Source organism: Chroicocephalus ridibundus, chromosome 3 (genome assembly GCF_963924245.1).
Source record: "Chroicocephalus ridibundus chromosome 3, bChrRid1.1, whole genome shotgun sequence".
In the NCBI taxonomy this organism is placed as follows: Eukaryota; Metazoa; Chordata; class Aves; order Charadriiformes; family Laridae; genus Chroicocephalus; species Chroicocephalus ridibundus.
Window position 1 is genome coordinate 51,978,964 of NC_086286.1, and position 16,802 is coordinate 51,995,765.

A 16,802-nucleotide genomic window follows, 5' to 3' on the forward strand; every position below is an offset into this window, starting at 1 on the left:
TAGAGGGGGAGGATGACCTCCCCCGACCTGCTGGCCACACTCTTCTTGATGCACCCCAGGATGCCATTGGCCTTTTTGGCCACAAGGGCACATTGCTGGCTCATGGTCATCCTGTTGTCCACCAGGACTCCCAGGTCTCTCTCTACAGAGCTGCTCTCCAGCAGCTTTCCTCTCTTTAGTCCTTTCTTCCTCCATTTCTTATGACTTTTTTCTTGTCATGCCAATATGTCTTGATTTTGACTACCAGTTTAGGCAATGCACACAGCATCTCGGTTTCTGACACAGTGTGAGTCAAATGCGTAATGCAGATTTGGGGTTGGAGATGGTTGGTGGGTTTCTGTTTGTACTGTCTTTCCAGCACATTGAGTGCTGCCTCTTTGATTATTATTCCTACCAATATATTAATTTTACTTTCCTTTCAATTTTATTTTTATTTCATATTAAGATTATATCATTTTGTTATCAAAGTAGCTCGCTTTCATAAAGATCGCACAATGCCACCCATTTCAAGTAATTAGATAGCATAGGAGTTGCAACTGATATTATCATAATTATATATCAGTCCCTTTTGACATGCATCCTTTAACTCTCTTTATAAAAATCACTGTAATTAGACTCTTTTGATTTCTTTCAGTAAGTATAATTTTCCCAGTGCTCCCTAGTACATAACATTCAGAGGAGAAAAGGTCTGCAGTGACAGTTTGTATGATAGGCAGCAACCCCATTTGCCTGGCACCACCTCATTAAAAGCTCCCTCTTTAAGATGAACTGCCGACGCGTCAGAGAGCATCATCCCGGTCTCCCCAGGGGAAGCTGGTGATGGGGGGGAGGTAAGGAAATGACGTGGTGGCATCACCGCGGGAAGACACACATCATGTCACTGGGTAAATAATCCCTCCGTGGAGACTGCCACTCACCAGGCCTTATTTACTATCGCTGTGTAGTGCCATAGTGAGACAGCAGAGCACCCAGCCAGAGTAACTTGAGTCAGAGCTACAGCTGGAAAATTCACTCAGAAAAACAAAACCTTTCCTAGCCCAGAAGCAGAATGTATTTGTTAAAATGCAAAACATTTCATCCCTTTTCCTTTTGCTGGCCATCTGCAACTAATTGGGGGCCATCGTATAGAGATAATTAGATGTCTAGCAGTGCAAAGAAGTTCTTGGCTGGTGTTGGAAAAGCATTTGAACAGATCTGGGATTTAACTTGCTTCAGATTTTAGTGAGATTGGGCATGTCGCTTGCTGAGCTGCTTTTGGAAGTCCCCCTAGACGCCTCTTTGCACCTTTAGGCACATAACTGCTTTTGTAAATCCCATCACTGAACCTGCAGAAGAAGAGAATTTTCTTGCAACCTCTTCCCTCTTCTTCCATGTCATCTGTAAAAATGAAATGCTAATAATAAACTCTAAATCTATTTTAGATATGCCCTCAGGCTCCTAAATGCAATATTTAAGAATTCAAACTTACATCTCCACTTCTGAGAGCATTTCAATACTATGCAACAGAAAACCTTGTAGACAGCCAGATTTCCCTCAAAATGAGTCTACCCGGAAACTAGTAGCCACCTACCTGGGTCAGTGCAGGTAGATGTTGGTTTAGCAAATCTTTGTATCATATTCTACTGCATGTACATACTCTTAGGCTTTTTTCCATCTCATTCCCAAGTGAAAAAAATTATAAAGTTATGAAATACAAGTAAGTATATTGTTCATTCTTCTGAATGCTCGATAAGACTCTGGCATAAAGAAGGGATCTGGGTAAAAAAGTGTTTCTTTTCTGACGGGCCTTTAAGGTGTTTTAGATTCTTCTGCTAGAATATTGATCGTCCTGACTACAGCATAGTGATTTTTAATAGCAAAGGGAACTGGCGTTGTTGATCACAATTACAAGCTTCACGTGGGTACAAATGTAACAGTGAGGTCAGAAGCAAAGGAAAATCAGATCAAACTATTGTGGTTACATCAGTGTGTAGAGAAAATAAGTCAATTAAGTAAAAGAATTATGCTAGAGCAGATGGGAGGGATTTCTCTGGATGGAAGAAAGTCTGCAATTGAATCCTAAACAGATTAAAAGCTCTATTTTGGAAAACAAAGGAAATGCTACAGTTCAGAGCTCGGTGAATCAGATTTTTCAAAACCTGCCAGAGATTTGATGCAATTAGTGTCTTCCATAAGTTTTTCTTTACTTTAAACCATTGTGCTGGTTTCAAGCTTGGATCCTTACTTGTGAAGCTTTCAAGCTGGATTTTCAGATGAGCTTCTGACTGATGTCGGTTAAGTAAGTTTGCAAAGGTCCTGATTGCATCCCCCTTTTTCTAAAGATTTCTCTATTTAGATTGACTCCTTACCCCCAGGAGAGATTACAGGTGGATATTAGCCAAGTAGAAACTGCTGCTGTTATGGCCTCTCCTTCCCCCAATATGGTAACTGCCCCAAATGTTGCAGAGATGGGTGATAAGGTGCCAGATTCAACAGCTTGATGCCAACTGTTTTCTTCTCCAGGTCAAAAGAATATCTCACTGGTTAAGTCTCACGGATTTTGAGTTCTTCCATGCTGTTAGAGCCAGGGTGAATGACTGGGTAAAAGGACAGGGTATACATTTCTCCCTCCCTTGAAAAAGAAAAACATCCAGTAGAGATAGTCCCAAATGACAAGTACAATTTTGCAGATGCCAATATTACAGTGAAATTTGGATCTCGAAACACTTGTGAATTTCATGACTTTTTCCTATCTCTGGAATGTACTAACCAACTATTTGGCTCCAAATGTTCCACAGCTGTGAGCAAAGCCAAATTTCACAGCCCGCATCTGCCTCTGGGGTACAGGTTAGTTTATGCTAGAGTCCTAGTAAATCCTGCAGTTCATATATGATTCTGGTAATTACAAAGCACTGAAAGTACATCTATCTCAGCATGTTTTGGTATGTGCAGACTGGGAGAAGGTGCATTTTAATTAGCTATAAAAATCATAGAATCATAGAATTATTAGGGTTGGAAGTAGAGAAGTGATGTCAACATGCTATCAATAAATAGAAGTCAGTAACTTGTGAGAGCTGTTTTTAGCAGGCCTGTGTAATCAGGCTTGCTATATACCTCTATTTATTTGCTAACAACTGAGTGACACAGTCACCAAAAGCTGTATGAATTCCAGAGTTGTTTCATAATTTCTTTAAACTTCATTTTCCTCTTCTGTTGATGTTCACAGTCTTGGTTTGGTTGTTTTTAGGTGGTTGGTGTAAGTAGAAACTATTTCATGCTAATCTGAAGGCAGGAGGTTACACAGAGGTATTTAGTTGGCTCGACAACATTTTCTCCATAACCTATATCATGGTTATGTTGGGAGTTTAGTGCTGAATGTAGAAAGCGTGGATAACGGTAGTCTTCTAAGACTGACTGCAGCATGGTGCACTCTTTTGCCATTCTTTTAAAAAAAAACAGGAATCCTGGACACACATAGCTTTATGTATTGAAACAGGAAAAGGAAAAAAAAGACGAAAAAAAAATCAGTCCAAAGGTCACCAGATGTCCTTGACAGTTAAGGTGTCTGTAGATCTAGAGAGATGTGCTTAGATTTGTTTCTCCTTCACCATAGAAAGTCACTAAAGTGACTTTCTTCTGAAGTTAAACAGACTGTGATATTTTCAGGGGAGAGTTTGTGTCTATTTTTTATTTTTTTCTGTCTGGGAGGTACCTAGTGTCTGGTGGAACATGGATAAATGGATAAATTAGTATTTTAATAGACAAGTCAATGGAAAGTTTGCTGAATAACCTCAGATTTCTTGTCAACACCAGCAGATATCCATACACTGCTCATCAGACCTTTCTTCCCTCTGCCTGCACCAGAACATGGTACAGTGGTCAGGTCCCAAAAGTATGTGCAGAGATCTACAAGTCGGAGCCACTGGTAAATGCATCCCCTTTAAATTTAGCTTTGAAATTTAGCAGAAGTTACGTGCTGCTGGAGCAGAGCAGTAAGAAGACTCTGCAAGGGAGAGGATGGGCTGAATGGGTATGGGTCAGGTGCTGAGGTTCTGTCTCGGTTCTCATTCGATCCCTAGTCATGCACACTCCTCTTGACTTTACTGGGTGGCTGTCACAGTAAGGTTTCTCTGGGTGAGAGTATGGCTCTATCACACCTCACAACTGGGGGGAAAATGGCATCAGGAAGAATATAATGTGATGTAAAAAGACCTTATTAAAAAAACTGCTACCCAACTAAAGGGAAATGGGAGTGATAACTGTGCTTCCATAAGTCTCTAACTGTCCTTGCTCTTCCACGAGATGGCTTATCAAATTATTTATGAAGAGCACATCTCTTGCCTCTGCAAGATCATACTGATTCTGAAACGTACTTTCCAATATTTTGATAAGAAAACATCTCTGCCCGCAGCGTCCCCAGAAATTTTCACTCCTGTTCGCTTTCGTTCCCTGAATGATATGTAATGAAGCTGTTCAATATACTCAACTAATTCATAGGATGGAAATACAAAGATTTGAATACCAGCGTCAGACAAGTGTTGCATAAACATGTTGCTAGTGTACTCAAAGTTTTATTAATAAAACTGAAAAAGAAATCCATAGATTTCTGTCTTAATAACATGCTTGTATATAATTAAGTGAGTTCTCCCTGTAGTACCTGGGTAGGACTACTAAACCCTGGGGGACTGTGTGCTATTTTGGTATCCGTGGTTTAAGATAGAGTATAAACAAATTAGAGAAAATCTATAGCAGAAAACATGCAAGAATTACAAGGCACGCTCTATCAAGAGAGCTACAAATATATATGATGTAAGACAGACAAGAGTTCAGTGGGATGCTATCAAAATCTATAAATATCTCTAAGGTGATATAAATGATGGATGACAACAATTTGGCTGCTAAAGGCAGCAAGACAAGACAGAATGTCTTGAAGCTAAAAAGGGAGTTTCAGAAAAAAAAGTCTGATGGTGAGAGCAGTTGGTAAAACAGACTTTTCAAGGAGATGACCAAGACGTCCTCCCCCTCAAATGCAAAGAAGTTGGATCTGTCATATTAGTGACAATGTAGCCTTACAAAATGCAGGGTCAGAGGTGTAAGACCCCTTCTTACCTTGATAAACTACAGAGAACGCTTACCATATTCTCCCATGAAATTTGGTTTATAAAGCTGAGATTCAGTAAATTCTGTTGTTCAGACACTTCAGTAAAAGATGTTTTTCACCATCTGAAGAATACTGAAGCTGGTAGTGTGGCGCCAGATTCAGTAGGCTATAGGAGGCCATGCAAGAGATACAAGCTTCAGAGCAGATTTGGGCATGGATCTCTCTGCTTCTTTGGATTTGCTCTGTTTTCCAGACCGCTCTGCAAAGAAACCGGCGTGAAGTGCCCTAGACTACAACTGGGACCCGTGGTAGATAGAATAAGAGTGATTACAAACAGCATGGATGGGTGTCCTCTAGATATGATGGAAAGAGAAAATTATTTGCAGTAAAATGGATGAAGTAGCAAAGGAGTGGTGGAGAAAATAATCTATGAGGATCTTATGCCTGATCTGTGAGAGTATTTTTGAAGGCTTTCCTAGTTTTCATGTTTTGAACAACTTTATCAAAGGGCCTGACTTCTACATTGGACCAGGGCTGCTGTGTACAATTTCATTCACCACAGCAGGAAGCAACGTAGCATATTTTATATGCTGCCCTCATTTTGAAGATTTGGGTTTAGTCAAATGCCTGCAAAACTTCAGCGAGTCTCGTTTTTCTATTGTTTTGATTTCAGTGTGTTCAGATTTCTGCCAGATACTCTCCCCATAGAAATTAGTCAATTCTCCAAGGAGACACTGCTCGAATAGACAGGACCCTGTAGCTACAGCTTCAGAAAGGATGGGCCAGTACAGAGCACTGGCCTCTGCTTGAGGGACTTGGGAGAAGGCAGCAGGGCAGAGAGCAAGGAGTGCCTTGGGCACTTCTACAAGCAGCAAGCTTGTTTGTGTCTGTAAGAGCCATTGCTGGATGGCGACTTTTGGGCTAAATTGGATCAAGGTGTTGCTTAAGACGTAGCAAATAAGCAGAAGCGGCACATAGAAATACAGAAATGCACGCAGACTACCTTTTAAACTCAGCTTCAGAGCAAATTTTGGATCTGCAGTGGTTGTACATCCCCTCTGACATAAGGATTCCTGCAGCTTCCTTCCCATTTGGTCACGAAGCTCCGTGCCTTTCTCCCTGGCGCGGCTGAGCTTCTGAAGAATGTGAGATGATGGTATTTCTCACTGCTAACTAGATCTTTTCTGAGACGTAGGATCAGGCAGCAGTTTTCCTACAGCTTAGTAGTATCACGTTTCTCTTCTCTAGCTCGCTTGCCAAATACCTAAATATTTTGGACAGAATTTGGTCCTTTGTGTCTCTGTTTCTCTTTTGGGGCCATTTAAACCATGTTTCTTGTATTCGTCTTCCATATTGATGTAATAATTTTCCCCTTTTATAAGATCTGAATATGATATACTGGTTTCCATCCCTGAAGCTTTATGTGAAAGAAGGTGGGAGTAGCATTGCAGTCATTTTACGGACTGAAAACTCATCAGTCTGATCCAAGGACTTGTGCTAGGGCTGAGCAGAGCAGACTAAAACACCGTGCAGAGCCTTTCCCACCAAGCTACTCTGCCACCAAAACTGCAGGCTTCTCTCCAAAATGAGCTTTTCTGTTTCACAGGTGCTATCGGAACAAATTTGTTAACGTTTCTGCGTGGCTTAGAAAACGTGTTCTACCGTGTAAATGCTAATTAATAAGTACTTACAGTTCCAGTTGACAGCTTTGGAGCGTGAAGTCAGCAAACAGTGGCAGCGAGTGGGCATGCTCTGTGTGCAGAAAGTTTAATGTCTCACCCACGCAGCTTGATCTGATGGCCAGTGCTTATTTCAGAAAAGTGTTGCTAATTAGGCCTGTTTCTTTTAATATGCATTTCACTGTTTTTCTGAAAGATTTAAGCATGGATGGGGGGAATGAATCTCTGGAGCTAATCAAAACTAATAGCACAGCAAATGGTCCCTCAGAAACTATTAGGCTTGGAATAGTTCTCCTTGGAGACATCTTAAATGTAAAATTATACCGTGTCCTTTTAAATAATGTTAGCCTTTCTGCAGTGATTTTCATCCAGCTTGAGTAATTTGACATCAAAAAAAGGAACCAAATTAAAACAGATGCTTGGCATGAATAGGGCTTATTTTTAGAAGGAAATATTACTGAAATGGAAACCTGTACATTTTCCAGCGGCACAGAACTGCAGAACTCTATCTCTGTGACGCTTTCATTGGAATGTATATTGTAGTTGAAACTGTCAGGTTAAAATCTTTGCATGGTGTTGCACCTCTTGTCTTCAGAAGAGATGCAAATCCCACCTATAGTCAGTTCCAGCAGTGGTGCCCTGAATTTTCAAATATATCATAGATATAATGTGCGCAAAGGAACACAAAATTAATTCTCTCTTTGCTCATCCCTCCCCTCCCAGAAAAGGAAAGGATTTCTACAGGGAGTATCGCATCACACTGTATTATATGAATCTCTTCTTAAATGTGATTAACCCATGCTTACAGTCCAAACAAGCTTTAGAAAAATCTTCAAAGTATGTAATACAAACTAAAGCAGCTTTGAAAAGTGTATAAAGCTCTCTTCCTCCTCCATGTTTTTCACACAAAGCCCTCCTAAATTTCCTGGTGCTGGTCAAAAGGATCTTTAGGTAGTCCCACTGGCTAAACACACTGTCAGCCACAGCTGTGGCTGTTTAGGTATTGCAGTGCCCAGGTGTCTGCCCTGACCTTCTGCTGGACTTTCTGTCGCCGTAGCCAGAGCAGCAGATTAGCACTGTCTCAGTGGCTCAGCTGCCCCAGTTCACACCCTTGTATCTCAGTTTCAGCTGCCAGGAAAGGTGATTTGAAGCAGTTGAAGACGAGGCAGACGCTGGTCCCACTAAAGCTGCTTGGTCAAAGCCCCACAAACTACTTTTTGTCCACGCCCAAGCTGCACAGTGTACTTCTAATGCGTCCCAGTGCTTGTGGGTCTTGTTGTGGAATAAAGCCACTAAAACAAAACGGAGAATTTTTGCTGCAGCCCATGGTAGCGGCACACACCACAGTGTTGAGGGTTAAACCACAGTGCCAGAGTTAGGCACGTTTAGCTTTCCCAAGAAGGGAGGTGGCCGCCATTGCCCATTTCAATTGATGTGATTAGACAGAGCTTTTGCGTCCTGTTTCACTTAAGGGGAAAAATCAAGTCAGAGCCAAGCAAATGTTTGAATGCAGTCTTGTTTGTTCATTAAAGATGCACAAAGTCCTTTCTCCCCAGCACAGGAAGACCCAGCAGCAGAGAGCAGTTTCCTCACTGATGGCTCCAGCTTAGGCTGGCCAGAGCCCCATCCTTTCTCCTCAGGCCCCTATCACTGCTCTTCCCATCAGTGCATCTCATGTTTCTTTTCTGTCCTCTTTCTCACTCTCTTGCATTTCTCTCACCCTTTCTTTTGGGCTATTCATTTTCCAGACAGCAAAGGCAGTTAAACTGTCACCTCCTACCTCTTGCCTTTTTCCAATCTCACAACTGTAGTGATGAAGAAATCCATGTGAGAAACACAGCCGTCCTCCCCGTGCAAGGTCACACAGGTTAATTTCAGCTGTTTGAAAAGGCAGTCTGTATTAACAGGGCTAATTCTGCCCAAAGCAGATTAGGGAGCGCTCACACATACCATTTCTTTGGCAGGGCTGTGGAGGCTAGAAGTCCCAGCTGGTGGGTGGTATCAAGCAGCTGAGGACTGTAACATCTGCTAATGGCATAACTAGATTCAGAAGAAGAAATTTGTCTACACAGTTGGAGGCATGCAATTACCTTCACAAAACTGCAACAAGCAAATATAAAGCTATACTGTCGATATAGTCGCTGTACCAATTTCAGCAAGGCTTTACCCACACAGAACTGTATTGATGGTCTCTTTTATACTCATCAGTCCACTCTGGCAAGGTTGAAGACATTGAAAACCCATTAGTAAGGGACAATCACGTGATTTTTTTCCATGCAAAAGACTTGTAGAAGGACTTGTACAAACGGGCCAGACGTGTTAATTAGGATTTTGAAAATGTTGTCTCCTGATCCTTTCTTCCTTGATAAAGTTCAGTATTGTCCCTCAATGGAGCTGGACTCATTTTAAAATATCATGAGGTTCTTACCCTAAATTCCGCTGAGGAAAATGCACCTTTTCTTTCAGCTACTCAGCGAAATACACAAAGGATGCAATAGTCAAAGAACAAACAAGTCCCCTATTAGAGCAAAGGACACTATTGCATGTGCTGAGCCCCTTTTTACTCTGGAACTGTTTCATCCACTGTTTAATACAGAGGAGTTTCTAAGCAATCTTTGGCTGTCCCATACATAGACAAAAGTCTACTTGTTATGTGGCTCAGTTTCTTATTTAGTTGAAGGACAGTAGAAACCCCCTCTGCTTCATGGCTCTTCTCTGCAAAAGCACAACAGAGCTCTTGCTACATTTTCAGTTCAGTTATTTGTACATTATGATGGCTTTCTGAGTTGGCGTTCTTCACCACACATCTACAGAGAGAAATAGAAAAGTAGCATTGTTACATCTTAACTCAAAACCTCAGGACTAGTAGCAGAGAAAATCTTCCCTTAATTCTGTAACAGAGGGTGTTTATGCGTACATTTTAGTTGAGTTCAAATCAGAATGTATTTCCTAAAGAAAAGACATCATTCCTTGCACAGGAAGAGCCGCAGGAGGCTCATGGGCTGCCACAGAGAGGAACAGAGAAGAGTCTGTCTTCATGCAAAACACAACGTCTCAGAGGAAACAGAGTGACCAGGGTGGAAAATGCTCTTTATCACCACAAGAAATATTTAGATGTTACATAGTTTTGCTCAGCTTTTAATCGGGGTTTAAGAGTGTCATTGCCCATCTAAAATTCAGACAGATATTTCACTTGCCAGCGTCCAACAGTAGAGCTTGAAGGCTACTAGATAGCAAAAAAATTAACTGGTTAATAACAATATTAATTCTGAACAAGAGCAGACAGTGTGTCACATGCAGTGGCCATATGTGGTCTCATCTAGGAAGTATGATGAGAATATGGCAGTTCCTGTATCCAAATCTGTAACGTTAAATGCTTTTTTTCTTTCTAGCATTGCATTTTCCAGTATATGGGTAGGAAACAATCCAGAGCCTTTGGTCCTCATTGGAGCAGGGTGGCCAACAACAGGCTATCCTTGTGGGGTCCCTCTGGGCAGCCTGAACAAATAGCTCTGAGAGATGTTGTATTAAAATTAATTTGAGGACCATATCTAACTGCTACATTGATGGGGTGTGAAGTGCCACATACTCTGTTGTCTGGTCTGCACAATCTGCACTGGTTGAATTCAGCGGACAAAGCTAAAACCTGTCAATACGCAGAAGTGAACTGACAATAGAGCTGATCTTTAAAACTTAGAGATAATTAAACTCCAAAGCAGGAGCAGGAGGAAGAAACAGTAACATAGAAATGGAAAAGCCAAGTGTCTGGTATGGGTGTCTGCTCTGGTAGTGCCAGTCAAAGCCCACTGGAAAGAACATCCATCCATGTCCCCACCCTCGGACAGCCCAGGAGAACGCCAGAGCTCAGGGCAGTGGGAGCACGGCCCCGAGGAGCCGGCAGATACTTGCCAGGTCTCCCCTGGAAAGGACTGGCAAGAAGAGCGCCTTGGTTTGTTTCCAGGAGGCAGAGTACAACCACGTGACTTTGTAACGCCTCCTGCACCTTCTCTGGCAGTCGCCAAGCCTGACTTTTCAAATCGCAGTCAAGGCTGCTTCATATATCTTGGCACTGACCCGCTCCAGGAAGGGGGATGAGTGTGTAGATAAGCATGTAGGATTGTGGACGAGGCGTTCATGGTGATTTTGGACTCTGTGCCCAGCAGCCCGGGTGTTGCTGTCTGGAGAAGAAAGTGGTTGCTGCACAAGTACGGCAGAAGCTTTTGCCAGGAGGCCAAGCATCCTGGTGGCCGGCGGGTGAGCGTGGGGAGAGCGTGCAGAGGGTGCCGTGCCGGGGCTGCCTCCATCCATCCTGCCTCTCTCCTGCTGCATCTGCACAAGGTGCCTGGAGCGTGCTTTTCCTCCGTGTTATACACAGCAACGCCCAGACTGAAAATCAGAAAGTACAGCTGCACAAAAAGCACTTATTTTACACCCGTCTAGTGAAACCACTGCCTTTTCACTTACACAATTTGATTCCTTTAATCTGATACTTTTTGAGAATCTCAGAACTACTTATGAATATCACCAGAAGCCCATGACACGTCTCCCTTATCCCTGTGTTCAGTAAGGAGCACTGGGCCTGCATTTTACCATAGCTCGTTTTGGCACTAAGTTGGGGCACAATTTGCAGATGTTCTGGGGATGCAGCACCTCGTGTCGTGACGCAGACGCCTCTGGGTGTAATAGGAGGCAGCAACCACTGTCCGAACCACCCTGACATGCCAGCTTCCCTCTTTGGAAAGTCTGGCATGGGTTTAACAACACACCAAAACACTTTCTGAAGACGATGACCAGGAGAACTGGGTATCACAGTGGAGTTCTGGGGCATATTAAGGAGCTGCTGCAGCCATTGCAGCATGTGAATAAAGAAACTCTGCGTAGTGCAGTCGGTCTGAACCAAAGAGGGATTTCTGCTAACGGTGCAGCAGCCACCTCCTTTGCTGCTTCCTCAGTTGTGGACCAAGTGTAAGTCACAGGCATGCCAAAGAGAGGCACTGTCAGGGTGACAGTCTCTCATTGTGGAGGGAAAAAATTGTTCTGGTCTGTCCAACTGGACTGCCCAGGGACTGGGTGAGGAATTTGGCAGGTCCCTTCACAGCTCTGACAATGGTTTGTTGTCTGCTTTGGGGCAGCTTGTCCATTTAATCGCTGGATCGCAGCTTGTGCACACATTAAAGCAAAAAGCATGCATATTTAGCAGGACTGTCTTGCAAAATATATTTATATAGCATATTATGAATTAGAAGCATTACGTATCATCTACTGCTATTGCTACTAAATCAGTAGCAGACTGCTTCAGGTTATGTTCTTTTGAGTTTTGTATCAATAGCTGAAGACTATTTTTGGTTTGGATTTTTTTTAGGCCATATATATGCAATTTTAGTCCTGCATTATGAATAGTTGCTTAGAATTTTCCACAGCTCTGGATATTTCTTTTCACAGGAAAATACAACGGAAAAAGAATCTGGAATATATTGCTTGCTGCAGTGAAGTAGTGATAGTAATGCTTCACACAGTGGTAGTAATACTTGTTGCAGTAAATTCTGCCGGTTGGTGCAAGGCAGGCAGAGGCTAACAGGTGCACATGTGGGTAACTCCATTAACTTGGCAAGAGCTGTATTAGTTTAGCCAGGGAAATGGCCCTGAGGATGTCTTTATATGTTAGAGTTATTGGTTGAGTGGGACACATTCAGCCACTGTGGCTGTATGTATGAGGAGTCATTCAATCAGGGTTTCATTGGCTTTTCGAGAATGTCTCAACTAAACTCAGAGAACAACATTATTCTAAGGAGAATCTTTTCTACACACCTGTTTTTGAGGTTTTTCCTTCATTTATTCAAATGTGGACAACAGCCATCTACCTGCATCAGCTCCATATTGCACTTTCACTTGTCACACTGCTATTAATTCAGAATCAAATCACTGATATGGCTTCAAATGCATACCTCAACCATGGACAATACTGACCATCGTTATCACTGCAAATGCATGCCAGTCATGCTGACTACAAAACCTCTGACATATATTCAAGTATGCACTGTTATAGCTGATGCATAAAATTCTAGACTTGTACTTAAACGTGTATTGCCATAATTAAGCCATAAAAAAATGCATGCAAAAGCAGCCAGGCACTTATCCTCATTAACAAAAGAGATTTTTAAAAAATTGTTTCCCTGCAAACACTATTGTTTTAAATCTGTGCTCTGTGCCTAGTTCTTAGAGAGAATTAACCACATTTTAGGTTGGAAGCCTTGAAATCTAAGCCAATAACAGAATTATGATATTCTGAAAATGCCACCCATTCCTCTTGGGTAAACCTGTTATTCAAAAGTACTACTGCTGTTTTCTAGCAATAAGAAGTTGTGCCAAAATACTGTACTCTTCATGAGTTTCTAGTAGAATGAGTCTTTCACCATCCCCTGTGCAGTTGCATTTGAGATTCCAAAATACTGAGATCTCTCTTGTATTATTTTATAGCTTTTTTTTTGTTTCCTATTTATCATTTAAAACTGCGAAGTGAGAAGCGTTAATCAGTGCTCTCAACTGGGGAAATGATCAAAGCTCTTTGATTGACATCCCAAATATAGGTATTGATGAGAAGTCAGTGCCATCCTAACAGCAGGCTTTCCATGCAGTGATTCTCTCTAAGCAGCAGGTGTCATGTATTTCTCAGACCTGCTGCTATAAAACTAAACAGTTTTCATGTCTCACTGTGTACTCTCTGGTAAGGCAAAATATGCTGAATACAGAAAAGTGATATATAGAGCACGTTTCTTTCTAGCTTAGGAATGGGCAGAGTTTGGTTACATGGCCAAATGCAATCTCTGTCCACTCTCTTGTTCATTACAACAGCATGGCCCAAAAAGCCAAGTGATTACCAATAGCTTCAACTTGGATCTCCCTTGACAGTAAATGTCTATACATTTTCACTTCTGACAAACCCACCTGAAAAGCAATTTCTGTTAATTATCAGCAGATATAGAAGCATATGCCAGTGTAACGAACTTTTCCATTTTTTACGTCAACGGGGTCATTTTAAAACTCTTACTATTTTAAAACTCTCCAGGCTGTTTGATTTCTAAATGATACTTCTTGTTACTGCCATTATTTATGGGCAAACAAAACTGTAGGCATCAGAAAGAGGGCCTATGCCTTCAGAATCTAAACTAATTATTGCTCCATCTGACTTTGGCATATAGTCAGCATTGCTCTCGTTTGCACAGGGTTTGAGCTGTCCTCTCCTAGAACAATGACTAATAGAAGAATTTTAAATATTAATTTGTTTAAACTGTAGAAATTGCTTGTTTTGTGCTTAGTGCTGCTAGCCAGTATCTTACTACACTGTGCTTCATTTATTCCAGATAATTGATAAGAGCAAGAGAGACCCCTCTGAAGAAATTGAGATCCTCTTGCGATACGGACAGCATCCAAACATCATTACTCTTAAAGATGTGAGTAGTCTTTGAGCACTTCAGCATTAAATGATTCTCACCTTATGGTCAGGCTCACCTACTTGTCCATGTCTGGAAGATTCTTCAGTTGAAGCTCAGAGCTAAAACCAGAACCATTGAAATCAAGTTAAAAAATGGGACTCACAAATTCCTGGATACCAGTTTGAAAGACTGTCAGGTTATACATTCTCCAATTACTGTCTAACCAACTGTCGATAAAACCAAAGGGGCACGGTGCTGGAGAACAACAGAATGTATTTGGTTTTGCAGCACTTTTCAGAAGTGAGATCTCCCTGGTTGGATGCTACGGAGCAAGTTGCTGAGCACACACAGGGGTGCTGCTGGGCAGGGGATGCTTTTTCATGAGCAGCCTGTGGGATCTGCTCTGTTGTGAAGAGGAGAGCTCACAAAGTCACTAGGATTTCCCCCGACAGTGTTTTAATGCTAGGCAGTATTTACCTTCTACTCAAGCAGCCTGACAAGGCATGAAGATTTCTTATGAAGAACAGCCTTCGCTGTGCTCACATGCAGTAATGACCTTCAGTGGGAGATGTTTCACTTACGCTGCCTGCCGTCTCACCCAGGACTGGCCACACCGTGTCAGATTCAAGAGTTTACAGAACAAAATCCTGCCTGTCTCAGTGGTCAGTGTGTTATGGTTCGGAACTTAGAGAAGTATATAAAAAATTTCTAACCGCATGCCCTCAGGAAAGTCTCACCTAATTCCTAAGTGTTAAAGAGTATCTTGAAATCTGTGCAAAAAAGGTTTTATATTCCTTTCCAAAAACATTTAGCATTGATGACTATAGCACCACCTATTATTGCAGTCCAGATAAAGACTTATGACGTGAAAATGGCTGTCTTCCAATTTAGACAAAAATGTCTTTTTACCCCTTGCAATTGACATTGAAGGTAAATACATCTTGTAGCTGATGTCAACAATTTATTCACCAGAACGGCAAACATAAACTATATAATATCATTGGAAGCAGGTCTTGGCCAACAGTATAATACAGTTCATTTAGCTGATCATGAGTCAAAGGGAAATACTGATATTTGAAATGGCAAACGTTACCCTGTGGAAGTGGAAAGAGAACACTACTGAGAAGGAGGCCTGGGTGAGAGCCAGCAGACATTTCAGGCTGTGTGAAGTGGTGCTGCTTTTAGCAGCTTGGTCTACTCTGCTGACGTGACAGCAGATCAGGAAAGCTACGTTTCTGTGTGGACAAATTGGCAAGCTGCTACAGACACGAGAAAAAAAGTGATGATTAAGTCATTTTATAAGTTGCCTTTTCTGTTGTTAAGCGTAATAAGCACATTTCCACCACATTAGCCGACATTTTCTTCTTGCAACATCTCACCCAAGCAAGCCAACACTGTGATCAAAGGACCAACCTTCACCAAGTTAATGGGTCCAAAACATATATTTATTTCATTACTCTTCCAGGTCTATGATGATGGGAAATACGTGTACCTGGTGATGGAGTTGATGCGGGGAGGTGAGCTGCTGGACCGCATTCTTCGGCAGAAGTGTTTCTCAGAGCGAGAGGCCAGCGCTGTGCTGTGCACCATCACCAGGACTGTGGATTACCTGCACTCTCAGGGTGTAAGCACTGCTTTTTTGGCTATCTGCATCAACCTTCTATTACTTTTAGAAAAGCAAACAGTGGCGATCTTGCTTCTCTGAAATGTAAATATGTTTTTTTCCCCAAAAAGACCCCTTTCTCCATATTTATAATTACATTTTGTTTGTGAAATAGGGTCATAGGCTTTTTAGCCATTTCCCAACTGAACTGCAGTACGCTGAAGTGGTATTTTCATCCCCAAATTGCACTGATTTTCAAGTTCATGTACCTTGTTGGGATATTAGTTGTTTACTTTTTATCACAGTCACCATTGCAGTACCTGATCTTTCAACAGAATTTCACATAGGGTAGCTGAATCAGCAGAGAGGTAGAAAATCAAATGCTCAGGTTTCCAAGTGAAGTGGCAGTTTGAGCAGCTGATGGGAAAGGTTTCTGACATGCTGTTGAAGAGATGGTTTTTAAAATCTAAGCTCTCTGTATTGAGCAGTTTGAAAATCTCTCCTTTTCAGGGACAAGCAGTTTGTATGATTAGCCAAATATTTGCTGCTTTTTCTGTTTCACGATTAAAACAAGTGCATTTTGTTCTTGGGCTTTTATGTTTTCGTGATAGTTTTTCAGTCTTGCTATAACAACTAAAGGCTTCTTTTCCCACCACTGAAATGCAGCATGTGTGGTAAAACACACAGCCACTTGAAGTTGCACGCCTACAGAACGGATTTTTGTGGATACATTTTGAAATGAGGAAAAAAAATAATCCCTCCCTTCAGGTGTGAGCCACTCACATGGACAGGCGCAAGAAGACCCTTACACACTTTCCTCCTATGACGGGATTTCTTCTTCGCCTTTTCAGCTGAATATTTAGGGCCATCAAGTTCTAGAAGACTCTGACACCAAGGGGTTTGTACAGCAACCCCCTCTGACCACCCTCAGGAAAGGTGTCCCCCCCTTACAGCAGCAGCCTCTAAATACATCAGCAGAGACTGTCAACATGTTCTTTCCGATTTTA

General features: G+C 41.9%; 1 protein-coding gene across 5 annotated transcripts in view; it reads left to right on the forward strand.

Annotated features, from left to right (window-relative positions):
• The window catches only part of RPS6KA2 (ribosomal protein S6 kinase A2), a 315,972-nt gene that overhangs the window by 282,951 nt on the left and 16,219 nt on the right, over positions 1–16,802 (forward strand). For all 5 annotated transcript variants that reach the window (XM_063329165.1, XM_063329167.1, XM_063329164.1 and 2 more), the window contains 2 exons: positions 14,121–14,210; positions 15,658–15,816. In XM_063329165.1, coding sequence (XP_063185235.1) covers positions 14,121–14,210; positions 15,658–15,816 — 249 coding nt within the window. The remainder of the gene's footprint in view (positions 1–14,120; positions 14,211–15,657; positions 15,817–16,802) is intronic.